General features: G+C 42.4%; 2 protein-coding genes across 2 annotated transcripts; both read left to right on the forward strand.

The window, feature by feature from the left end:
- Window positions 1-281: 281 nt before the first annotated feature.
- Window positions 282-18579, forward strand: LOC124007634 (EH domain-containing protein 1-like). The gene is made up of 5 exons (XM_046318290.1): window positions 282-958; window positions 9919-10016; window positions 15691-16103; window positions 16245-16409; window positions 16831-18579. Exons 1-5 carry the CDS (start codon window positions 570-572, stop codon window positions 17350-17352), a joined length of 1587 nt encoding a protein of 528 aa, XP_046174246.1. The 5' UTR covers window positions 282-569; the 3' UTR covers window positions 17353-18579.
- A 127-nt stretch (window positions 18580-18706) lies between these two features.
- LOC124007638 (adenylosuccinate synthetase isozyme 2-like) lies at window positions 18707-24383 on the forward strand. Its single transcript, XM_046318303.1, has 13 exons — window positions 18707-18968; window positions 19577-19679; window positions 19777-19845; window positions 19951-20001; window positions 20102-20168; window positions 21398-21505; window positions 21610-21691; window positions 21967-22093; window positions 22194-22348; window positions 22533-22657; window positions 22800-22897; window positions 23026-23175; window positions 23278-24383. The coding sequence occupies exons 1-13, from the start codon at window positions 18744-18746 to the stop codon at window positions 23328-23330; spliced, it is 1413 nt and encodes a 470-aa protein (XP_046174259.1). The 5' UTR covers window positions 18707-18743; the 3' UTR covers window positions 23331-24383.
- The last annotated feature ends 1556 nt before the right edge of the window (window positions 24384-25939 follow it).

Raw genomic sequence — 25939 nt, forward strand, 5'->3', positions numbered from 1 at the left:
ACAAAAAAAATCCCAAAATAATTCCATAGCTGTTTTTCCCAGGAGGAAAAAAACATTTAGGGAATTATTAGGCTACATTGCTTCAATGTACTTTGCTCAAATCAAGGTTGTAATAAATGTGAACGATAACAGTTTATTAACTGTCACTAACAGGTCAGACCAGAATGGTTGAGGTTTCCCTTGCGAATTCATAAAGCATGTGCTCATCATTTTTGTAGAGAGGAGGCTTTTAATTTGAAACCAACCCCTCTTGCATTTCCCCCATAAATTGACTAGCCTTCTGACGTTCAACTAGGAAAGCGCGACACCGGATTTGTGATTGTAGAAGCACAGAGGAGTGGGTGTCTTCAAGGGAGTTTCTTGGTTTGCTGTTAGCGAGCCTTGTAGTTTCAGTTCGAGTGTTAGTTAGCTAAACAAGGGTAGAAGGCTAACAAATTTACTCATTCAAACGTATTACCGCGTCCGGGACAGCCACAGAGTCGTTAGCCAGCAATATCATCAACTTTACTACATTGAACTACTAGATTGAGACGACAAGTAAATATACAATAGTTCTGAATTCGGGCACCATGTTCAAAAGGAGTGGCAAGAAGGACCCAGAACTAATCCAAAATGTGTCGGAGGGGCTGAAAAAACTGTACAAGACCAAACTCTTTCCTTTGGAAGACACCTACCACTTCCACGATTTCCATTCACCGGCTTTGGAAGATGCCGACTTTGACAACAAGCCTATGGTGCTCTTGGTTGGCCAATACTCCACGGGTAAAACCACATTTATCCGGCATCTTATGGAGCAAGATTTTCCCGGGATGCGGATAGGGCCCGAACCGACCACCGACTCCTTCATAGCGGTCATGCATGGAGAGCAGGAAGGGCTGATCCCAGGCAACGCTCTAGTAGTTGACCCCAAAAAACCCTTCAGAAAACTCAACGCTTTTGGTAACGCCTTTCTTAACAGGTGAGTCCCAGGTCCCGTGTAACCAGCTAGATCGCAAGCTATCTAACTAGGATAACTGGGAATGTTTTTAATGAATCCCCCAGGGAATTAAAAGGATGGGCTGAGTTAGCCCATTCATTGTCGCTAACGTTTAGCGCCTATTTAGGATAGTATCTTCTGGCCTGGCATGTTTTGTTAAGAGCCCCGGCGCTCGCTCTGAAAGTTCAAACTCATCGCTTTCGGTAGTGTTTTGGAAACATAAGGAACATATCTTTCATATCAGCAAAAAAATACAAATAAAAACATTTTAGGATTAGGATTCCCAGGCGGCCTTATAGACAGTCGACTACCTGTGCTAATTGGCTGTAACACCTGTGTAAACCGAAGACAGAAGCCACCTGTGTTCACTGAAAAATACTGTTGACTGCAACTGTTAACCTGACCATTTACACTAAGTGGTTTTATTTTTCATTTGTGATATGAAGTAGAGCGCTTTGTTTCTAGAACATACTGCAATTGAGAATCGATTCACGTTTTAGGTGGGGTAGTTGGTTGTTTTGGCTGGCAAAGCAAATTCGCCACTGAACAGAATGTCTACGTTTCTTGGACTGTAACATGCTAACCACACCGTCGCGTGTATGAGCGTTGCCAAATAAATGTACACATGCATGTTATTCAATCATTGCACCCACACTGCTGGTGTGTGTCTACGTAGCCAGGCATTAATATAGTTATTGGTTCTATTTGTGACGATTGATGCAATCCAAGTCCCGCCTCTCCCATCTCCTCATTGGTTTTTAGAAGCATATACCCACGGCGGGTGATTGAAAGATGAACTGAGGACCACACCACACTCTAGTTCAGTTGGTGGTAATGCACCTTAAAGTTGGTTACCAACTGCCCTATAGAGTCAGAAGAAGCCTGATGGAGGAGAGATTGCTAGAAATGAGCTTACCCTTTTTATCTGTGGATTTGTCAGAGTAGAGGACCTTGTGTAGTTCAGATAAACATCAGGCTGTTATTTTATATCTCAGGACAAATTAGCTAGCAACAGCAAGCTAACTTGCTAATTTGCCATGTATTTTTAATGCTTTTCAACTTGTCCTCAAATTAATATAGTTGGTTCAGAGTTCGTTTTGATATTTCAACCTGTGTGTCCTGATCGTGTCTGGTGTGGGTGGTCAGCATGTAAGGAGTAACGTTAGGTTAATTTTGTCCATTACTGAGCAAGCACTGTTAGAGGATAGCTGGCTATCTTAGTTAGCAAGCTCCTCTGTAATAAAGGTCAAGTAGAGGTGTGAAAAACATTGGAATCATTAACTCTTATGTAAAAAATAATATTTAATTAATTTAACAAAATTAAAATGACAGTGCAGTTATCACAACTACCACTAACTGGCCATCATAAAAGGAAACATTTTAAATTAAACAAGAACCTAATGCAACAATGTTTTAATGTTTGTATGAGGAGATATGCTTCTTTCAAATTATTTTCCACGGATATAAAGCGCTCCACACGTCATCCTTGTTAACAGTTGGAAAAATTGTAGTGCGGGTGGGGCGTCCATGCAGAAATCAATGGGATGCTCAAGGAGGTTTGTTCATGCAGATGCAGGAACGCCCCGAATTGCGAGCTGCAATCACACATTATTGCGATCATTAGAATGAATTTATGAACACCCCCCTATCTATTCTGATTTCCAGAGCACTCTCGTCTGGGTGTGCCAGAGTGCTGAGTAACTGATGAATTTACGAATGTGCAACACCCTTTGAATGTGACCGTTGTCAGTAAACATCTGCAAAAAAAAAGGCATTCAATTGTTGCCATCAGCACAGTTAGTCAGCAACACTTTAGATAACAGCCTAACCAGCTCTGTTTGGTCAAGTTAAACAGTCAGTGAGGTATTCTCTTATGTCTGGAAGTAGCCAGAAAGTTAGCCAGTTAGCTTGGGTGCTTGACTGCTGTTGAGGTCAGAACACTTGGATCAACGCTACACCTGGCCAGAGCATCCAGTGTGCTCTCTGAATGCTCCAAGAGTGAAACGCTCTCTCCATAAATTCAATCTGACAACGTTCTGAATTTACAAACGCCCAGAACCCTCACACTGAGTGTACTGTGGCACTCCACGGTGAATGAACACACCCTAGGAGAGTCACACATTTTCAGCTGGCCCTTTAAAGGATGGGCTGTTACCGGGGTAACTGGGCACTCCCTTTTCTGTGATGAAAAATCTCATTGTGGGTGTCTTCCTAGCAACAGATGGTTGCAGAAACTCAAACTAACATTGAAACACAACTTAGCATGTAAACAAAAAGATGTAACTGACCAAGAAATATGAGGACAGTCACACTATTAGCCTTTCTTGTCAATTTGACCAACTTCTACATGTGGACTTTGGATTAAAATTTTAAACAGTATATACATTCTGACCCGCCAATGACAATATACCTGTATTTGGCCTGCGTTAATTTCCAACCCTGATGTTGTCTCCACTGCTCTGATGTCATATCTAGAACCAGACTACAAGATGCCATGTTGAAAAATAAAATAAAAACATGAGGCCTGGATGGAGAAATTGTACAATGATTGTTTTGTGAGTACAACGCGTGAGCCCTGAAACACCATACTTGGCGATAACAGATTGTTGGATGTATCAACACGCATCACTGCAGTAAGCCATCACATTGATGAGAGGTGGGACATGATGTCCCATGTACTGAGAACATGGAGAGGGACATCGCAGAGAACTTAAAACGGCATTAACTACCATCGTTGCTGAGTGGGTGGAGGACAGCAGTAAGGTGAGCACTGACTGATAAGTAGCCAGGACTTTGAACTGCACTGCCCCCTAGATGTTATATGCCAGAACATATCTGAATTGTGAATTCATGTCATTTTATTTTTATCGTTAAAGATAACAAATGGCAGTTTAAACGTTAAGAACAATTGTGCACACCCCTAGTCCAAGGATAATCATATCTTATTTGTCAGAGGATCATCAGTGATCCATGAATTATTATTATTATTTATTTAAAAAATGTCCTCTCTCTGTATGTGGTTTTTTAAATTAATTGTTTGTCTTCGGATCAGATGTTCAGTGTGTGACAGTATGGGAGGGAGGGGAGTGGCTGTCAGTTTGTGTTGAACTTTGAAAAGCCCCCTCTGGTCTGCCCATGTCCTTTGACTGAGACTGTTCATGCAGTAAACTTGTTAGCTTGACCAAACACACTTTTCTATCACCTCTGCTTTTATAATGCTCCCATACAGACCTATGTATGAACGAACAGTCTAGTCTGAACCTTGCGCTGACCCTCAGAGAATATGTAATCTATTCATTACACTGTATGTAAGTAGGGGACTTTTATTGTAGAATGTCACCTCTCCTCAGAGGTCCCATAGAAACCAAGGAGCAGTGCATCCTCTCTCCTGGTACAAACTGCCTTAGTGGCTGTCTGGTTCAATCAATTATTAACTGACATTGCTCTCATAGCTACATTGATTCCCACATTAATGGAGAATACCTGGACAGAGATTCTACAGTGTTTCCTGACCAACTATTGGGGTTTAACTGATGCCAGAAACATAACCACTACAGACTTATGAGTGTATGTTTCTGGCATCAGTTAAACATGATATAAACCCCAATAGTTGGTCAGGAAACACTGTTTCAGCTACTCCAGGAATGGGATCCTCTGTATTGAAAGTCATCCGTCATGACTGACTTAGTGTGGAGGGAGTGGTAATGCTCTCCTGTGGAAGCAATGATGAAATGCTACAATAGTTCTGACCAGCTGTGTTTATACTTGGCTGTGTGAGGCTGTTACCACCCTGCCTGAAACATTTCACCCGGTTAATTCACAATTTCAGTGTATAGGCTAACTCACTGCTTTTGGGCTGTTCAGATTTTGTTTTCTAAATCATAAAAATTAGTTAGGACAATACCCAGTAAATATTGTCTTGCCAATACACCATAAGTTGTAATGTATAAATGTGTGTTTGTGGTAGATTGTACAGAGCTGACTGGTTAACCAATAGTGTTTCAGGTTTTTTTCCTGGATCAAAAGGGGGTGTAGGGGTCGTTGCAGAGGTCGTGGCAAGTTGGCTCCTGAGTGGCGCAGCGGTCTAAGGCACTGCCTTAGGGCTAGAGGCGTCACTACAGACCTTGGTTAATTTCCAGGCTGTATCACAACTGGCCGTGATCGGGAGTCCTATAGGGCGGCATACAGTTGGCCCAGCGTCGTCTGGGTTAGGGTTTGGATGGGATAGGTCGTCATTGTAAATTACTTTTTTCTTAACTGACTTGCCTAGTTAAATAAAATAAAAAATATTGACACTGTCAGCCTGTTGGCACGGCTACATTTTAGAGAATTTGAGTCCCCCATCTTGGCAGTGTAGAGACTATTTAAAATAAAATAAAATGTTTTATCCAATTTCCTGATTCTACAAATTTCTCCATTGAGCTGAGACATTTTTTGCAGTTTTTAAAGCGACTGTCTTGTAAATCTACAGATTGGCATGCAGCTGAGAGAAAATGTTGCAATTTTAAAGCTAATTTCCTGCAATTATATGCCTTTTGCCATGGCTAATGATCTTTTGCTCAAACATGAAGTCAATAATGCTAAGATCATGGTTTTTGGAATTTTACATTTTCATAAATGTCTAGATGTTTAATTCTCAGACTACATTTAAAAATAAAGGTCCATTATCTTTTTAACATACTTGATATCAGGTTTCAGCTGTTTTTAAATTTATACCTAAAGCATTTTTCCATCATTACCAAAGATTACAAAGGCATAATCCCTGCCATTTTGTTCTGAGGTGGGTCGACTGGTCAGGCTTTCAGAGCGGAAAGACCTGAGTCAGTTCTGTACTCAAGCTCTGCCTTGGCAGAAAGAACTCTTACTGACTCAGCTGTTTCTCTCTCTTTCCTTCAAACAGCTGCCTGCTCATTGTGACCATAACGTGTTTCCTTTCACTCTTGGCAATCATGCACTGTCATCCATAACCTTCCATTTTATCCAGCCCTACTCTGCATCTCTAACCTTTAACCTCCTAACCTTACTCCAGATGCATGATGAACCTTTCAGGGTGGTGTATGCTACTGTATGTCTGTGCCTACCACGAGTCCATTTCTCGGTTTTGAGTTTGCAGCTCACACGAATAGAATGTGTTGGCAACTGGACCAAGGGAATGCCAGGAATTCTGGATGAGAGTAAATGTGGTAAAAAGAAGAGGGAGTGGAGACTCAGATGAGACTCAACATAGATGGGGCTGGGGAGAATCGGAGGGAAACATCAAAGAAGGGTGTGCCTCGGGCTGCCTGGCTGGGTGATATGTGGCGGTTTGAAATTGCGGCATTAATGTTTTTGTATGACTACAACTGGCAAGTATTTTTCAGGATTGGGGAATGATAGCTGTGTGAGTGACACGGAGTGGTTTAGTCATGAGTTATGCACATGCATCCAGATACGATGAGGGAATCAGATCATTGGAAAGGTGAGTTAAGGAGTTAGAAAGATAAGAGCTCTGCCAAAAAAATAAGGACATTCCTGCTCCTCAGTCACATTGAGTGAGGGGAGAGGGAAGGAAAAACAAATTGAACAGAGGAAAGGGGGGGAAAAAATATTCCCATGCGTGGTGAGGTAATGTACAGTTGTATTACATCACTCCACTGAAGGCCCTTCACACAAGACTGCTACGTTTTCATTGCCTGACAGCAGATCTGTAAGTCTGTCTCGAATGTCTCTACCAAGTGTACTGAGGGTGGAGGGGAAAAATGAAAGCTACTTCAAGTACATGCTGGTGTTCATAGAGGGATCATGTGTTCAGCGTCTGGTGTTAAGGACTAGTTAATTGCACAACATTTCTACATGTGATTTGGAGCTCTCTCTGTAAATAGTTTTCTAGCATACAGAGTGGACAGAAATTATTTGGGTATGCTCGTTGTCTTGAGTGTAGCATATGGTTTTGTGCCTCGATTGGAGGGTCTCCAAAAACAGTATTTCTAGAGGAGCTGGAAAGATCATACAGGCTTACTACTTATTCTTACAAGACGCAAGGTGTTGGAGAATGTAGGTTTGTGTCAAAGCTTCCAGTAATTACTTGTCTTGCATACACCTGGTCTGCGTTTGTGAGGCAGGTTGGACATACTTCCAAATTCTCTCAAACTAATTAACATTCAATTCTCTGGCAACAGCTCTCGTGGACATTCCTGTGGTCAGCATGCCAATTGCATGCTCCCTCAACTTGAGACATCTGTGGCATTGTGTTGTGACAACTGCACATTTTAGTGGCCTTTTTGTCCTCAACACAAGGTGAACCTATGTTAATGATCATGCTGTTTAATCAGCTTCTTGATATGCCCCACCAGTCAGGTGGAAGGAAATGTCAAATGCTCACTAACAGGGATGTAAACAAATTTGCGTATTTGAGATGGGTTAACAAAGTAGACATTGAATATCCGTTTGAGCATGGTGAAGTTATTAATTATGCTTTGGATGGTGTGTCAATATACCCAGTCAATACAAAGATACAAGCGTCCTTCCTGACTCCGTTGCCGGAGAGGAAGGAAACCGCTCAGGGATACACCTTGAGGCCAATGGTGACTTTTAAAAACAGTTTAATGGCTGTGATAGGAGTACACTGAGGATGGATCAACATTTTAGTTACTCCAGAATACAAACCTAAATGAAAAGTAGTGACCCTGTACAGAATAAAAATATTCCAAAACATGCATCCTGTTGGCAATAAAGCACTAAAGTAAAACTGCGAAAAATGTGTCCTGTATACAAAGTGTTATGTTTGAGGCAAATCCAACACCACTGAATACCACGCTTCATATTTTCAAGCATGTTGGTGGCTGCATCATGTTGTGGGTATGCTTATCATCGGCAAGGACTAGTTTATTTTTATAAAAAAATAAAAAAAACTCACTAAGCTAAGCAGGTGCAAAATCCTTGAGCCAGGTTTTCCTCAGTCTGCTTTCCAACAGACACTGGCAGACAACATGACGCGTTGACATTTTTCGTCTAATCGAACCCACAAATGCTGATGCTCCAGATACTCAACTCGTCTAAAGAAGGCCAGCGTTATATTCTTTAAATCAGCACAACAGTTTTCAGCTGTACTAACATAATTGCAAAACAATTCTCTAATGATCAATTAGCCTTTAAGATGATAAACTTGGATTAGCTAACACAATGTGCCATTGGAACACAGGCGTGATTGCTGATAACGGGCCTATATAGATATTCCATTAATAATCATCCGATTCCAGCTACGATAGTCCTTTACAACATTAACGTCTACGCTCTTACTGATCAATTCTATGTTATTTTAATGGACAAATGTGCTTTTCTTTCAAAAACAAAGGGTTTACTTAGAAATTCCCAACTTTTGAACGGTAGTGTATATTGACTCGGTGTGACTACCTATGTAACTGTGATATTCCTGTATTTCATTTTCAATAAATTAGCAAAAATCTTAACAGGTTTTCACTGTCATTTTGGGGAATTGTGTGTAGATGGGTAAGGGGGAAAATATATTGGAATAATGATACCTGTTGTAAGTGCATGAATGTTGGTGAGAAAATCAACTATAAATTCAAGAATTTTACACAGGGTGTCTAGTCTGGTAGAAGCTTAGTATTTATTGAGTGCTACCACAGGGTGGAGGGGTTTCAACATATCTGCCAGGGAGGGGCTATTAAAATGTTAATGCAAAAAGAGTCCCAGATTTACTGTCATTAGACTCTCCCCATCACACACCCCTTTACCCACTCTTATCCAATGTCTTAGTTCCACTAATGTTCCTATGGTCTATAAGAAATTCCTGGTGTACCAGGAAAACACCCAAGAACTCAATGAACTTACTTTCATTTTCACAATCCAGTCCCGAGATGAGTCACCTTCATGAATCAGCCCCCTCCTTTTCATTGCAGGAATATCAGTGATATTACCAGTCAGAGGAGTTTCACAGTGTACTTGATAAGAAACATATATTTTCATGTCAGCTGTCAGGTAGAGAGTGGGGGCAGGGCATCCATGCAGATGCAGGGATACCCACATGCAGGAATGCCTCGATTGTGGGCCGCAGTCACACATTGCAGTCATTAGGGGTGCGTTCATAAATTCACTCTGGCTATCAATTCCAATTTCAGAGCACTCAGCTGTGTGCCAGAGTGCAGAATAACTGAGTGAAAAGGAAGCTTGTACAGAATAAAAATATTATGTTGGGGGCAAATCCATGCCATCACGGAGTACCACTACATATTTTCTAGCATGGTGGTGGCTGCATCATGTTGTGGGTATGCTTATCATCGGCAAGGACTAGGAGTTTTTTTAGGATACAAACTAAGCTAAGCACCAGCAAAATCCTAGAGGAGAACCTGGCAGTCTGCTTTCCAACAGAGATCTGGGAGACATTCACCTTTCAGCAGGACAATAACTGAAAATACAAGGCCAAATATACACTGGCGTAGCTTACCAAGATGACATTGAATGTTCCTGAGTGGCCTAGTTAGTTTTGACTTAAATCAACTTTAAAATCTATGGTAAGACTTAAATGGCTGTCTAGCAATGATCAACAACCAACTTAATAATACTTGAAGAATTTGAATAAGAATTATGTGCAAATATTGTACAATCCAGGTGTTTTTAAAGCTCTTCGAGACCTAGCAAGAAAGACTCACAGCTGTAATTGCTGCCAAATGTGATTCTAACATGTATTGACTCAGAGGTGTGAATACATATGTGCTTTCATTTTCAATAAATTAGCAAAAATATCTAAACAGGTTTTCACTTTGTCCTTATGGGGAATTCTGTGTAGATGTATTAAAATTGATTTTCCCTTATCCATTTTGAATTCAGGCTGTAACAATGTGGAATAAGTCAAGGGGTATGAATACTTTCTGAAGACACTTTTGTGGTTAAATACTGCAGTTATTGTGTAGTTAGGCATCATCAATGTATCTTTCTCCCAGGTTTGTGTGTGCTCAGATGCCCAACGCTGTATTGGAGAGCATCAGTATCATTGACACCCCAGGAATCCTGTCTGGAGAAAAGCAGAGGATCAGCAGAGGTTAGTAGTTAACAGCCTATATTCATTGTACCATTAAGGTTCTTTTGATTTCCCCATCTTTTCTTTCTGCATCCTTATTCCCCCTCTCAATGACTCTCCTTTTGCCCTCTTCCTCCATCTTGATTCTGTCTCATTATTTTATTTTTTTACTGAAAAAGGACCACAGTTCTACATTAAGGTTGGCCGGTCCAATGATCATGTAATGTGGTCAATTTCATTTGGCATGTTTTTGTGTCCCTGAGAATGCAGATAATTGCTGTAGACATTTGGTACATCCTAGTGAAGCAGTGAATGATCTGCATTACAAGGCCTGTGTTTATAACAGTCTTATTTCATATTACTGCTGAACAGCCTCTGACATTCTGAATTCCTGCGTGATCTGCGTCAGATCACTGCCTCTCATGCATGGTTCTAGAGCAAGTGTATTAGCGAGTACTGTGAAGAGCATGTCAGAACCTCCCCCTGCCGTACACCATGACGACAGAATGGGTGTGAGTGCCGTCCCACTGTGAGAAATGACCTGACAGAGGGAGGCTGCCAGGAAACGGTGGTGGCCTCTGAGGGACAGAGGTGGAAGATGGAGGGTAAGAAGAGGAAAAAAAGCTGACTCATGGGCAGCAGTGTGGCACAGCCATTAGGGAAGGTTTGCCAGTTCAACTCAATGTTGAGAATGGAACCTTTTGAATTCATCCAAAGCATAAATTGATCTCTAGGGCAAGTTTTTGAAAAACTTTTTCGAAGTCAGTGAGGCTTACTCTTTGCCCTCTACCCTTCACCCCAGTGTGGTTGCGAATGAGGGAGAGGGAGCGAGTGATGGGATGTGTGTGTGCCTCAGACCATCAGCTGTGCAATGTCTATAAAGATGAGCCACAGCAAGCCAGACAATGGAGTTAGCTGAAGAACAAAACTAAGGTTGTTATTTACACTAATCATAGGTGTTTGCGCTTCATTTGTTTCATCCTGGTGCAGGCATCCTGGGTGAATAGTTGGGCTCGCCCAACCGCCACTGGGTCACCTCAGGGTGAAAAAACACTTCCTGGGGATATAAGAGATGTGATGGTAGGGAGAAAGTGAACTTAGTGGGGCTGTCTTTATTGTTACTACAACCATGGCGAAATAAAAGTAGACTTGGCATGTTTAGAACTCTTTGATGTTTGAGTGCTGAAGGCAGGAGATCAAATGAGTGTTTGAAGTCCAGGGGAATTAAAGAGAATCGAAAGATGGTGTCCTGTACCGTACTTACAAAGCACTTAACTGTAGATTGGAGTCAGGGACTGGGATGTTACGCTGGGCTTTCATACACTTCCTGGAGAGGATTGAACACTTCTCATAACCCACTGTGGGCTATAGTAAATCACATGCATACTCGCATGACCACAGAACTGAAATGGGGAAGATTTGAATTGACATTCCTACACAGTATATTGAACCATGATGCAGTACTGAGGTTACAACATTTTGTAAAGTACTTATTGTGGTCAATTCAGTGCCGTTTATTACAAAGGGGAAGCCTTGCTACAGTCATTACTCAATGATGGAAAATTAGGTGGTTGGTCGTAGTTAACTCAGTTTGAGTTATCTCTCTAGAACACGCATACTACCACTACTACACACAAAGACACGTGCTCGCACACTCACACACAGGAAACCCACACCAGAGTCAATGTAGGGTCACTGCAATATACTTCCCCATTGTCCCTGTGACTGGATCACAAATTCTCTCATCCCACTCAACTACTTTCCGCTTCATTTCCCACCATTGTTTTTCATTTATGAATTAATCTAATAGGGTCTGTCACCAGAATGTCTTTGTTGGCCATCGTAGTGTTTTATCAGCCTCAAAGTGATACTTGTCTCCATTTGCTCTGGCTCAGACCTTGCAAGGGCAAGTTAATAATCTCCTCAAGTCTTCTGACTCGATCTGTCTGCTCCACGGCTGCTTTACATTTCTGTTAATCGTAATCCTGTGGCATGCTTGACAATATGGAAGAAAAAAAGCTATTTAGCTGCCTTACTGTTGGGGTGTTTGTTGGCCTTTTCCTTATAAGGACTTTCCCCCGGGAGGGTCCCAGCAGTGAATCTAGGCTACTACTTCATCTGTGAAGGGAAGGCAGGTGAATGAGGCGATATCCTTGTCATTCTAGCGTATCTTGCAAGGTTCAGTTAGACAGACCGTTCATTATTTACTGTATACATGGTGAAGGTCCTCGGTGACTCCAAGCTTTCTCCCGGGTGTCGGGTGTCAATAGCATTCCCTCACACTCAGACAATTCTTGGCAAATTTTAAGGCTGGTAATTAAAGGGGTTGCTGTGTCAGCTGTCAGCAAGTGAGCTGGAAGAGATTTGAACCCATGTGGTTAACCGGTGACAAGACTGCTTCTGCAACGTGGCTGGTTCCTTAACCTTAAAGGAGAAGGAGTGGTCATGTCATTGGCACTTTATGCCTGTTTTTATTTCAGAAATGTATCAAGTTTAGTTTTCACATGCGTACATACACACAGTGAACCGTTTAACCGGAGGCAATACAGGATTTCAAAATGTTGCAAAAGCAGGCCCTTTGCAAACAAATAGGTCACCATTGAATTGTGGAATTCAAATGCCCATTCTGTGAACATATTCCTAGATCCTTCCTCTTCTAAGCCTTTCTGTTAACTGCTGTGTGAATGGGCCGTTGGTGTGGAGAGCTGACTATTTACCATAGTGATACAGAGGAGATAGTTATGAGACGTGTCGTACTGCCCAGGCTCCAGTTCGATCAACCAGGATATTACTAATGTTTCTCCCTGGTGGCAGGGGGAAAGAGTTGAGTTTGTGGCAATACCATGTACCAAAGAACCAGTCATGTAACTCCTGAAACAAGGCCAGGCAGTGGGGTTCATGTCCTCTGACCAACTAGTATAAATCAGGAAGAGGACCACATTGTAGGAAGTGATGACAGTGAACCAACCACTGTCAGTCTTTGAAAACAATGCGTGATGTCTTACCGTGTACGTGGCCAGATGCAAACAAACAGGCCTGTTGCTATTGGACAGGCAGCTAAGCATGTCTTATTTCTGAGCCCTGCAAGGATGGTCTCAAATTCCTATTCTACTGTATGCTTCATAGGCGTCTGAGTATGACACTGACTTTCTCTGCCAGATCAGCATGCAGTGTTCATTGTCACCCTAGGTACTTCCCCATTTCTATCATTACATTGAAATTAGAAATCAATCTTTGTAGGTTTGGTGTCCATTGTCAATTCCATGCGTGTGTTCATTGCGGATATTTCACTTTTCCAAAAAGGAAGGAAGAAGGTATGCTGTGCCGAGAAAGCAAAACTGAAAAATACCTTCCGTTTAGATGCACTTTCACCTCAACCAATTAGTTTCCATCAGGGTTGGGGGCAATTCTCTCTCAGCTTCCATGAACTAAAAAGTAGAAGTGGAGTAGAAGAACACACTTTATGAATACCTTGACTTGAAATAGTGACCCTTGACCTTGTCTGTATCAGGTGGATCACTGACTAAGATGATTAGATAATGCCTTTTTTGTTTGGGGTAGGCCTGACAAGTCTGACATACAGTTGATTGGGTGGTATGTCCCTTCATCCCCCTTGTGATTGCGCTCACCTTTTTTTTAAGTCAAGTTGGCCTTGATTTCTCCAGAGATTGGTCACTAGGTTAAAATATGGTGTGGTAACAATTAACCTTCAGATGAAATGATAAGAATTGTGACAGGCAGTGGTGTTTTCTTCTATCACCTCAATGTAGATTTGATATCCCGGTCTTTTATTACCTCTTTATTACCAGCATATACCTCTTTTTAAAGTGAGTAGAGATAATGAGGAGCTGTTCTCGTGGACTCTTGACTTTGCCAGGTCACGCCCTCATTGGATCGGTGCAGAGATCACACATCCTGCCAACATCGACACAAAAACCAGACTGATGGAAGAATACCTTTTCAGTCTTTCACTAGGATTAGATTCATACTAGTTATTGTCTAGAACTGTTCTGTGCTTTGTCACGTATTTGTACATTTTATGTGGACCCCAGGAAGAGCAGCTGCTGCATTTGCAGTGGGGATCCTAATAAACTAAACTACAGCCAACATATTAGGACACTGTGCTTATTATCCTAGTGAATAACATGATTCTAACCAACTACTGTACTGTTATAAGTGACACTCATTGTTGAATCTAGTCTCTGGACATTCCCCAGTTGCTAATGATTAGTTGAGCCCTAATCTTGGGACAGACAGGAAAAAGGAAGGTCAGGTTTTACACACACACACACACACACAGGTGGATGTCTTTATAGGGCTTCTCTTCTGGTTTAATCAGCAGAAGTTAGATCATAAATCAATGCGTAGGTACACCTTACTTAGGTATTTCATATAAAGGAATAGCTCTGCAACATTCCCAATGGAGCTCTAATGTATGTGTGAGGGGAAGAGCCGGTGAGATGTACATTTTGTTTCTTGCTGTTTAAATGGAATGCTGAATCAGACTGTTCTCTGCCTTGTACATCCCAAACCCGATTTTTAAAAACAAAACAATACAAAAAAAACAAAAAATGGCCTTTGTGGCCAATCCCTTTATTAGAAATTACAACTACTTTCAGCATGACTAGTATCAGTGTTTTGTCTCCACCTCCAGCACAACATGACAAGGCAGAGTGGTGCCCTACTGCGCTCTAGTACAATTCAGAATGAACAAATAACTGTTCTAAGGTGAGGAAGAGGTCTCTTTGTGGGCCCAGTGTCTCCACTGCACAATTTATGATCCAACGGCTCTTTCCTGTTTGTCATTCAGGGGGGATATGTCCATGTGTGGAGGTGGATAGAAGACATCCCCTGGAAATGGAATGGACCCAGCCTAATACATTTAAAACGTTACTGAATGTTTTGTTTGATGGGACAAATGTCATGCATAAAGCATTTGATCTCATTCATTCTTGATTTTCTTTTGCATGCTTGAAAACATGAATCCTGTACTATTCTGAACTGAAATATAAGCTAGGCTTAGTGTTCAGCAAATTGTGCTCTAGAAAACAACCATGAATATGTCCTGACGCTTATCTTTTTAGAACATGATGAAATTTGAGGCCTAAACTTGCTTGCATCATCACATCTATTTCATAAGGCTTTACTAGGTGTGTCGAGTGACATGAAATGGATTCCACTTGATCCATTTCTATGCTCTGTCGGTCATGGGTAAAGAGCACAGCTCTGCTCTGGGCAGTGTTGGTGTCAGTGTGAGGGGAAGGAAGATGGAGGGTATTTAGTCAAGGTTTTCCTGGCAGAGGAAAAACACATTTTGTCTCCTTGTGAAATATACCTGTTTTTGGTATCTCGCTGGGTCTGTCTGTTGCCGTGTGGAGCGGGAGCGGGACCATAGAGACCGGATAAGCTGGAGTGGCACTGGAATCTGAGCTGATTTAATATGCATAGAGAAACAAACACACACTTACTAGGAGCGGCTCACACATTCTAAATCAAGTTGGTGTGGATTTATCTGCATGTTTTCACTCCTTACATAATCACAGATCCAATAAACTTGTTGGACTGTAATTTGTTGACCACATCTCGTACCACTTTCATTTGATTAAATGTTAAACTTCTGATAAAAGGTTGTAATTCCTATGGACGATTTCATACCCCTTATGACAAACACCATTTTCCTCTTTCCTCTCGTCAGGCTATGACTTTGCTGCAGTGCTGGAGTGGTTTGCAGAGCGTGTTGACCGCATCATTCTGCTTTTCGACGCCCACAAGCTAGACATCTCGGATGAGTTCTCCGAGGTGATCCGCTCCCTGAAGAACCATGAGGACAAGATGCGGGTGGTTCTGAACAAGGCTGATCAGATTGGCACACAGCAGCTGATGAGGGTCTATGGCGCCCTCATGTGGTCTCTTGGTAAAATTGTCGGTACGCCAGAGGTGATCCGGGTGTACATTGGTTCTTTTTGGGCTCAGCCGCTCCTGGTCGCAGACAACCGGAAGCTTTTTGAGGCAGAGGAACAGGACCTTTTCAAGGACATCCAGGGGCTACCTCGGAATGCTGCTCTGAGGAAGCTCAATGACCTCATCAAGCGGGCTCGCCTCGCCAAGGTGAGACCTAGGTCTTAAATGTTGGGTTTATTAATATTTATCTCTGGAAACAATTACTCTACTGTATTGTATAACCCTCAGTGCCAAAAATCTATCCGTGTTTAGGTCCAGATATGATTAATTTAGTCTTCCTCCCTCCAGGTCCACGCCTACATCATCAGCTCTCTAAAAAAGGAGATGCCCAACATGTTTGGGAAGGAGAATAAGAAGAAGGAACTGATTGCTAACCTGGGAGAGATCTACACAAGGATTGAGAAAGAGCACCAGATCTCACCCGGAGACTTCCCCAAACTAGCTAAGATGCAGGTACACAAATATACATTCTTTATTTTTCCAGTGGGGGTAGTAATTCTGTTAAATGAGAACTTCAGCGTCAGCTGAACTCGTGAATACCTTTTTTTTTATGTCTCTGCATGCAGTTTGAAAAAAGTTTATAACTAGTGTTAGTGCAATGACTGGAAGTCGATGGCAACTGCTAGCATGCTAGTCTATACCGTAGACTTACTCATTGCACCAATGCTAGTTAGCTTTGGCTTGCAAAACTACCTCTAACTTCCTTCATACTGGATGCAGACATAAAAATGGTGTCCATGATTTCAATCCCGAAGTATCCCTTTAACCGAAGTAGCCATCGAAGTAGTGATATCAGTAGTTGTGATGAGCGTTGCATATACCTTTCCTTGACTAGAACTCCCCTGACCTCATTTCACCTTTTATAAACACACAGGAGATCTTGGCTAACCAGGACTTCAGTAAGTTCCAGGCAGTGAAGCCCAAGCTGCTGGAGGCTGTTGAGGACATGCTAGCCAATGACATAGCCAAACTCATGACCCTCGTCCGCCAGGAGGAGGCAGCCATGCCCAGCCAGTCAGTCCAGGGTGGCGCCTTTGAGGGCACCATGAACGGGCCTTTCGGCCATGGCTACGGCGAGGGTGCAGGCGAGGGCATTGATGAGCTGGAGTGGGTGGTGGCACGAGACAAACCCACCTACGACGAGATCTTCTACACCCTGTCTCCTGTCAACGGCAAAGTGTCAGGTGCCTTGGCCAAGAAGGAAATGGTGAAGTCCAAGCTGCCCAACCCAGTGCTGGGAAAGATCTGGAAGCTGGCCGACGTAGACAAGGATGGATACCTGGACGATGACGAGTTTGCCCTTGCCAATCACTTGATCAAGGTGAAGCTTGAGGGACACGAGCTTCCCACTGATCTGCCAGAACACCTTATCCCTCCCTCCAAAAGGGGACTGTAGAATTGGAACTCTTTCATATATGGGCAGGCCTGAATAAATAGATGGTGGCTCAGAGGTTTTTTGGAGTGAGTGGGATGAGTTAAAAGGGAAAGGTGCATTTTTGGCCAAAGTAAATGTGTGTTTTGAGGAGAATCATTCTGGTTAGGGTGTTGTCAAATGGCGCAACAGCCGTCTGCATAACTGCATGTTATGTTAGAATAATTCCATCTGATGTGAGACCATAGAGGGGGTGGCAGTCTGGGTAGGGCTATGATAATGGTGTTGGGGTGAAATTAATGTTAGACTGACTATGATAATTAACATAGTCCATTCAAAGATAAAAATGTTAGATATATTAACTTCACCTGAATCCCTTATCTTCCTTAGTACTTATTTGTCTTACCATTCTTTATCAAAAGGCCTTTGTAGTTATCATGTATCAAGTTCAATCACCACTTTGGGACCTGCTGAATTGATTGTGCTTCAATTTATTGTATGGCCATTCCTTCGTTTTTTTTCTCACTTCACAGGTCCGTCAACAAATCAAACGATTACAAAGAAATAAGGGTAACTCATTAACATTTTATTTAAACCTAGTCTTCCATTAAGTTTGATTTGTGTCAGTGTAGTCAATTTTTTATTCTACTTACAAATGGTTTTGATTATAAATTATAAATCTTTATCTTTAGCTTTTCCTAACGCCATTGTAAAGCAAAGTATTCTTAGTCTGAGGGAATATAGACACATTCGTATTGTCACGGATTTAACACTGACAAACTAGTGTCTTGGATGACCTTGACTACCTGGTCTCTTTTTGAACATCTGTCTGAACGCTCCAGTAAACCATATATTATGTACAGAAAAATGACACGTGATCTAGTTTATGCTAAACTTTGTGCAGTTATCTTTTATCTCAGATATCCAGCCCATACTCTTGAGGTTTTTCAGTATAGTGCTTTCGATTGCAACAACAAAATATTGTCTTTCCACTCACTGGTTCCAGGGAATGGGGTGGGTCGGGCATACAGTATGCATTGGCAAGATATCTGATCAAATGTATTTATGGAAAATCAATTAACGATTTGGGGCGCAGTACCAGTTTAAAAATCCCAGTTTGATCCCTGGCGGTCACATCTAGCCTTCAATGCCAAAGTCGCTTAAGTGTTGTATGTAGAAGTGGCTCTAGCCCTCAAATGTTAATATGTACATTTTTTTTGTCTCTTCTGAAATAAAATGTTTATTCAAATACATTTGTCTGCTCTGTTAATGGATCAAACATTGCCCAGTAAAAGCTCAAATTCGTAGTTCAGTACCTTTCTGCCTGCTTCAATTGAAGTAGGACCAGTGTGAAAAAGCACACTTCCTTTAAGAGAAACCCGCTCATTTCATCTTCCGGCAACGCACAGAGCAGCATGGCAGCAGACAGCACAATGCCTAATGGCCAAGAAACGGCCTCCTTGAACGGAGAGCCTGCTTTCAAGCGACCTCGGGAGAATGGACAGGTCGAGTCCCTGCGGACTCCGAAGGAACCTCGGAATAAAGTAACCGTGGTCCTCGGTGCGCAATGGGGAGACGAGGGAAAGGGAAAAGTGGTTGACCTGCTAGCAATGGACGCAGACCTAGTATGCAGGTGTCAGGTACGTAGCTAGCTATGCTGACTAGCAACCGAATGTTCGCTAACCCAGCAAAACACACGGCATTTGAACTTCACAAAAATACGGAAGTCGATAGGCTGCGTTAGCAAGGCCTAAACAAAACCAATAATAACTAGTGTATAACAATATTTAGTCATCTATTAGCCACATCATGCAAGCTTACAAACGAACTGTACAGTGGTTCGCTAGCTAAACGTGCTATCTAGTGTGGTAGCTGATAACGACTCCCAACATGTGTAATCTAGAGATTACTAGCTATAGTAGTTACGAAATGGAGTTATCGAGATATCCTTTTCAGCTCCCGTGGTGAAACACTACCTACATTGGTTTCATTCGACTAACTTTGACCTTGTGATCAGTGCCCTATTTGCAGTCAAGCTAGATAATGGCACTGGCTGCTGCAACAGAGAAGCCCAAGGCATTAGGATGTGTTGGATGGCCCATGCTGGTGTGCAACGTGTCCATATGTTGTACTACATTTCCGTTTTTGTTGCCGTTCAAATGATGCCCTACCAGTTGGCTGCTAATTATTAACAGAACTGCGCTTGTGCACCTCTTGGGTTTTCAAGTAAATATTGTGTCTCATCCAGGGAGGCAACAACGCAGGCCACACAGTGGTGGTGGACTCTGTGGAGTATGACTTTCACCTGCTGCCCAGCGGAGTGCTCAACAAGAAGGCTGTCTCATTTATTGGTGGGTTGACCCTCTCACTGGCACTTCAGCCTCCAAGCTGCTTTCACTTATTTGGATTCCTGTTCAAGTCATCCCTAACTGAACTGGTTATCCACAGGGAACGGGGTTGTGATACACCTGCCTGGGCTCTTTGAGGAGGCTGAAAATAACCTGCAGAAAGGCAAAGGTAAGTATTTGCACAAAAAAAAGAGGCTTGCAGGAACGATGAGGGATAAAAGGGTGATGGATGAATGAAGTGGAACAAGACCTGCTATTTGTTGTCTTTGTCCAGGACTGGAAGGATGGGAGGAGCGGTTAAAGATTTCTGACCGTGCACACATTGGTAAGTCTGTATGACTTGGTTGTATGTTTTGCAAACCTATGGTTTAGTGTTTTGCAATTTACATTAATTTACTATTTTTCTTTGCCTCGTCTGTTCATAGTGTTCAACTTCCACCAAGCTGTTGATGGGATTCAGGAACAACAGAGACAGCTACAGGCGGGAAAGAAGTGCGTGGGTTTTACTGTATGACAAAGTGATGAGTATCTGGGCTCATATTTATAAAGCATGTCTGAGTACGAGTGCTGATCTATGAGACTTTTTGTGAAGACGAGCCCTCTTAATTTTACTATACTATTAAAAACATCACCATGTGGAGATTTTTAAATACACTACAGAACCAAAAGTATGTGGACACCTGCTCATCAAACATCTCATTACAAAATCATGGACATTAATATGGAGGCCCCCCCCTCCCTCTTTGCTGCTATAACAGCCTCCATGGACTTCGCTTTGTGCAGCGGGCATTGTTGGGCTGAAACAGGAAAGGACATTCCCCAAACTGTTGCCACAAAGTTGGAAGCACAGAATCATCTAGAATGTCATATGCTGTAGAGTTAAGATTTCCCTTCACTGGAACTAAGGAGCCCAGACCATTATTTCTCCTCCACCAAACTTTACAGTCGGCACTATGCATTGGGGCAGGTGGCGTTCTGGAATCTGCCAACCCCTGATTTGTCTGTCGCACTGCCAAATGGTGAAGCGTGATTCAGCACTCCAGTGAATGCGTTTCCAGAGATCAATGGCAGCGAGCTTTACACCACTCCAGCTGACGCTTGGCATTGCGTATGGGGATCTTAGGCTTGTGTGCGGCTGTTCGGCTTCAGCACTCTGTGGTCCTGTTCTTTGAGCTTGTGTGGCCTACCACTTTGAGGCTGAGTCGTTTTTGCTCCTAGATGTTTCCACTTCACAATAACAGCACTTACAGTTGACTGGAGTATGTCAAACTAACTTGTTGGGAATGTGGCATCCTATGATGGTGCCGTGTTGAAAGTCACTGAGCTCTTCAGTAAGGCCATTCCACTGTTAATGTTTGTCTATGGAGATTGCATGGCTGTGTGCTCGATTTATACACCTGTCAGCAACGGGTGTGGCTGAAATAGCGTCCACGTACTTAGTTTTATTATTTGCAAAAATGTCATTTTTATTAGTTGTAGTCCTATTAGTAGTTGAACAGCAAATGTATGTTTTTATGCTTTTCTTGTTACAAAGTATTGTTTATTTTCTTTTTCATTTGGACACTTGAAAACGAGATCCTACAAAATGTCAAACAAATAAATATGGTCCGTGATTGCAGCTATTAAAAAATGAAGTCATGGTAGCCTTTCTAAACTACTGCCAAGGCAGTATTGTATATTCCTTCTGTGGCACTCCTGAACATCCACTGTTTGTTTTCCAGTTTGGGAACCACCAAAAAGGGCATTGGACCTGCCTATTCTTCCAAAGCTGCTCGTAATGGACTGAGAGTCTGTGACCTTGTGTCTGATTTTACCGTCTTTGAGGAGAAGTCAGTACAACATTTTTTTAAAGAATGCATGGTGATGCTTTCAAGCCTGAACTTTATTTAAGTCATTGATGTTGATTGCTAGTGGATGTCCTTTTCTTCCACAGGTTCCGTGTGTTGGCAGAGCATTTCTTGACTATGTACCCCAACCTCAATGTTGACATTGACAATGAGCTGCAGCAACTGAAGGTAAAAAGAATATTGCTTGAATGACATATCTTTACTTAAATAAAATGTTGGACTTATCCATCACCTGCCCAGGATGCGGTCAGGGATGCTAGTCCAGTTATGTCTTGTTTTTGAGGAGTCTCTTTATGCAGGTTGGTACCGTCTCAATTGAGCTGGTTCCTTGCAGCACAGCTCTTGATAGTCTTCCAGTAGTGAACAGAAAATGTAAAGGGAAGATGCTGAAGTTTCTCTGTGCTCCACTAGGTGTTTAGTCACTGATTTTCCTTATTTTCCAGGAGTATGCTGAGAGGTTGCGTCCGCTTGTAACAGATGGGGTGTACTTCATGCACAAGGCCCTCACTGGGCCCAGTAAGAAGATCCTGGTGGAGGGAGCCAATGCAGCCCTCCTGGACATTGACTTTGGTGAGAACAGAAAGGGTTGAGATGGTAAAATGATTATGCTCTTCTGCTGTTTGCCATTGGAATATAATTTGAAGGAGGTGGAATAATTTGTATTTTTCAGGTACCTACCCATTTGTCACGTCCTCTAACTGCACTGTTGGGGGAGTGTGCACTGGCCTGGGTGTGCCCCCGTCCTATGTGGGGCGGGTGTATGGTGTGGTCAAGGCCTATACCACCCGGGTAGGCGTAGGAGCTTTCCCCACTGAGCAGGACAATGTGAGTGGACAGAATTTGTTGTGTGGAATCAATGTTGTGTGCAGCATGAAAGTCTTGCAAAGTCTTGCAGTATGAATTTGTTGTGGCATAAACATACCGTCTATTCCAGTACTTCATATTTGCATTCAGTTTTTTACAGTGAATCCCAGATCTGACTGTTGTTGTTGTGTTGGTTGTGGTCCAGGAGGTTGGCAACTTGTTGCAGTCCAGAGGGAGGGAGTTTGGTGTGACGACGGACCGGCAGCGCCGCTGTGGCTGGCTGGACCTGATTCTGGTCCGATATGCCCACATGGTCAACGGCTTCACTGCGTAAGGCTCAGTCTGTCCTCCTTGTGTTCTTCTTTCTGGATGTGTTCCATACTGTATGCCTTGCAATAATTGGAGCACAGTGTTATCCCTCCACAATGTTGATTCCATAATCATGTTTGACACGACTGTTCCTCTCCCACAGCATCGCTCTGACCAAGCTTGACATCCTGGACACGCTGTCAGAGATCAAAGTCGGTGTAGCCTACTCTGTTGATGATGAGCCCCTTCCCAGTTTTCCTGGTAAATTTCTCCCTGTCTGGGAGGACTAATCTGATCTTGTTCTGTTCACTTTACCATTAGACACACTTGATTTGGCTTGACCTGTGTGCTGGGTAGACTCCCATCTCATTCTCTCTCTCCCTCTGTAGCCAATATGGACGTGCTGACACGGGTGTCCGTGAAGTATGAGACGTTACCTGGATGGTGCTGCAGCACTGAGGATGTGAGGTGCTTTGAGGAGCTGCCCCCTCAGGCACAAAGCTACATCCGCTTCATCGAGGACTTCTTGCAAGTGCCAGGTTAGTCAAGAAAACAAGTATGGGGATTAAGCAGCCTTTCTAAAACAGTCTTATTGTCATAATTGCTCATATATTCACTGTGAATTTTGTTTCACTTTTCAGTGAAATGGGTTGGAGTTGGGAAATCCAGAGAGAGTATGATCAAGCTGTTCTGATCAGTTGGGGGTTTGGTAACTTTTGGTCCATTTTGGTTTCTCTCCACCACAACAGCTGCTTCGGACCATAATGATGTTTTGTTGATGAATACTTAGATGACTACAAACCTTGGGTTAAAATCCCAAAGTCTGTTCTGCAGAAAATAAAAACATCACCAGCAACATTGTTAGTGAAACGTGAAGTAACCGTTTGAGGTTCACTTTCACATCGACTTTTCGGAACAGTAATGCATAACTTCCATTCCATAGATTTCTTTAGTTCTGATATGAAAGACATTATTGGTGTGTTATGGCGTTCATCCTCCGTAGCTAGTAACCATCCCAGGCTTCCATCAACCTTTTCATTCCATTTCATTGAACTATTGTAGTAACACAAGTTTTTACAACCATGTAGGGGTTCGTAATATATATTTTTAGGTTTCTTGTAAATTTTAAAATGTCCTCACCTTGTAGTAAACGTTTTGCACAATCTTTGCTTAAAGGTATACTTCTGAATTGTATCTAGTTTCCCAGAGTCAGATGAACTAGTGGGATACCATTTGTATGTCTCTGTGTCCGGTATGAAGGAAGTTAGAGGTAGTTTCACGATCCAATGCTAACTAGCATTAGCGCAATGACAGGAAGTCTATGGGTATCTGCTTCATTTGACTCTGGGGAAGTAGATAACGGGCCTCATTGCCAAAATCCCTAAGTATCCCTTTTAAGGGTCTTTATTACTAGACCAATGTTGAGAGGCCTCGTAATTAGATATTTCCATGAGCTGGCATGTTGTGTGAATGAATTATAGGCATGATTTGAGATGCAAAAGAGATGCTGTCTGAAAGCCTTAGTTTCATATTAATCATTAAGATCAAGAACTTGGGATTGCACACTAACACACTGGTTGGTATTTAGAAAATGTAGAAAACCATGGAACTCCACATTAATAATGTATATACAAACTTACAAATATTTTCCATAACATTTAATTCAGTGTAATCCAAAAAGGAAACAGTATGCTTCTTCTCACCTGCTACAACCCTAAAATGATCAATAAAATAAGTGTCATTGCTATTCTGTTTGTTTTTTGTTAATGATAATATCTATCATGTGTATCATTGTTTACTATCTATCATTGTTTACTTTTCAATGTATGTGGAGTAATTGGTCTGCTATCCAATAAGTCAATGATATGCTTCTTTCTTTATAAATAAGTACATTTTCAAGACTATGGCTGTGTTCCAGTGCGTTCAAATCAAATTTTATTTGTCACGTGCGTCGAATACAACGGGTGTAGACCTTGCAGTGAAACACTTACACGCCCTTAACCAACCATGCAGTTATAAAAAAACAAAAAGGAGATAACAATTAAAGAGCAGCAGTAAATAACAATAGCGGGGCTATATACAGGGGGCACCGGTGTTGAGGTAATATGCACATGTAGGTAGAGTTAAAGTGACTGCCTAGATAAGAGTAGCAGCAGCGTAGAGGGGGGGGGGCAATGCAGATAGTCTGGGTAGCCATTTGATTGCCTGTTCAGGAGTCTTATGGCTTGGGGGTAGAAGCTGTTTAGAAGCCTCTTGGACCTAGACTTGGCGCTCCGGTACCGCTTGCCATGCGGTAGCAGAGAGAACAGCTACTATAAAAGTATTTAGTCAGCCACCGATTGTGCAAGTTATCCCACTTAAAAAGATGAGAGAGGCCTGTAATTTATCATAGGTACACTTCAACTATGACAGACAAAATGAGGGAAGAAAATCCAGAAAATCACATTGTAGGATTGTTAATGAATTTATTTGCAAGTTATGGTGGAAAATAAGTATTTGGTCAATAACAAGTTTCTCAATACTTTGTTATATACCCTTTGTTGGTAATGACAGAGGTCAAATGTTTTCACAAGTCTTCACAAGTTTTTTACACACTGTTGCTGGTATTTTGGCCCATTCCTCCATGCAGATCTCCTCTAGAGCAGTGATGTTTTGGGGCTGTTGCTGGGCAACACGGACTTTAAACTCCCTCCAAAGATTTTCTATGGGGTTGAGATCTGGAGACTGGCTAGGCCACTCAGGACCTTGAAATGCTTCTTACGAAGCCACTCCTTCGTTGCCCGGGCGGTGTGTTTGGGATCATTGTCATGCTGAAAGACCCAGCCACGTTTCATCTTCAATGCCCTTGCTGATGGAAGGACGTTTTCATTCATTCATTCTTTCCTTTACACGGATCAGTCGTCCTGGTCCCTTTGCAGAAAAACAGCCCCAAAGTATGATGTTTCCATCCCCATGCTTCACAGTAGGTTCTTTGGATGCAACTCAGCATTCTTTGTCCTCCAAACACGACGAGTTGAGTTTTTACCAAAAAGTTCTATTTTGGTTTCATATGACATTCTCCCAATCTTCTTCTGGATCATCCAAATGCTCTCTAGCAAACTTCAGACGGGCCTGGACATGTACTGGCACTGCAGGATTTGAGTCCCTGGCGGCGTAGTGTGTTACTGATGGTAGGCTTTGTTACTTTGGTCCTAGCTCTCTGCAGGTCATTCACTAGGTCCCCCCGTGTGGTTCTGGGATTTTTGCTCACCGTTCTTGTGATCATTTTGACCCCATGGAGTGAGATCTTGTGTGGAGCCCCAG

This window comes from Oncorhynchus gorbuscha, linkage group LG02 (genome assembly GCF_021184085.1).
Source record: "Oncorhynchus gorbuscha isolate QuinsamMale2020 ecotype Even-year linkage group LG02, OgorEven_v1.0, whole genome shotgun sequence".
NCBI lineage: Eukaryota > Metazoa > Chordata > Actinopteri > Salmoniformes > Salmonidae > Oncorhynchus > Oncorhynchus gorbuscha.

What these genes read in the sequence shown, in the direction of transcription:
- LOC124007634 (XM_046318290.1), top strand. Translation starts at nt 570, where the DNA reads ATGTTCAAAAGGAGTGGCAAGAAGGACCCAGAACTAATCCAAAATGTG. An exon ending in AGCGGGCTCGCCTCGCCAAG is followed by an intron (nt 16,104 to 16,244) that starts GTGAGACCTAGG and finishes TCCTCCCTCCAG; the next exon opens with GTCCACGCCTACATCATCAG. An exon ending in CCAAACTAGCTAAGATGCAG is followed by an intron (nt 16,410 to 16,830) that starts GTACACAAATAT and finishes ATAAACACACAG; the next exon opens with GAGATCTTGGCTAACCAGGA.
- LOC124007638 (XM_046318303.1), top strand. Translation starts at nt 18,744, where the DNA reads ATGGCAGCAGACAGCACAATGCCTAATGGCCAAGAAACGGCCTCCTTG. An exon ending in ACCTAGTATGCAGGTGTCAG is followed by an intron (nt 18,969 to 19,576) that starts GTACGTAGCTAG and finishes TGTCTCATCCAG; the next exon opens with GGAGGCAACAACGCAGGCCA. An exon ending in GCCCCTTCCCAGTTTTCCTG is followed by an intron (nt 22,898 to 23,025) that starts GTAAATTTCTCC and finishes CTCCCTCTGTAG; the next exon opens with CCAATATGGACGTGCTGACA.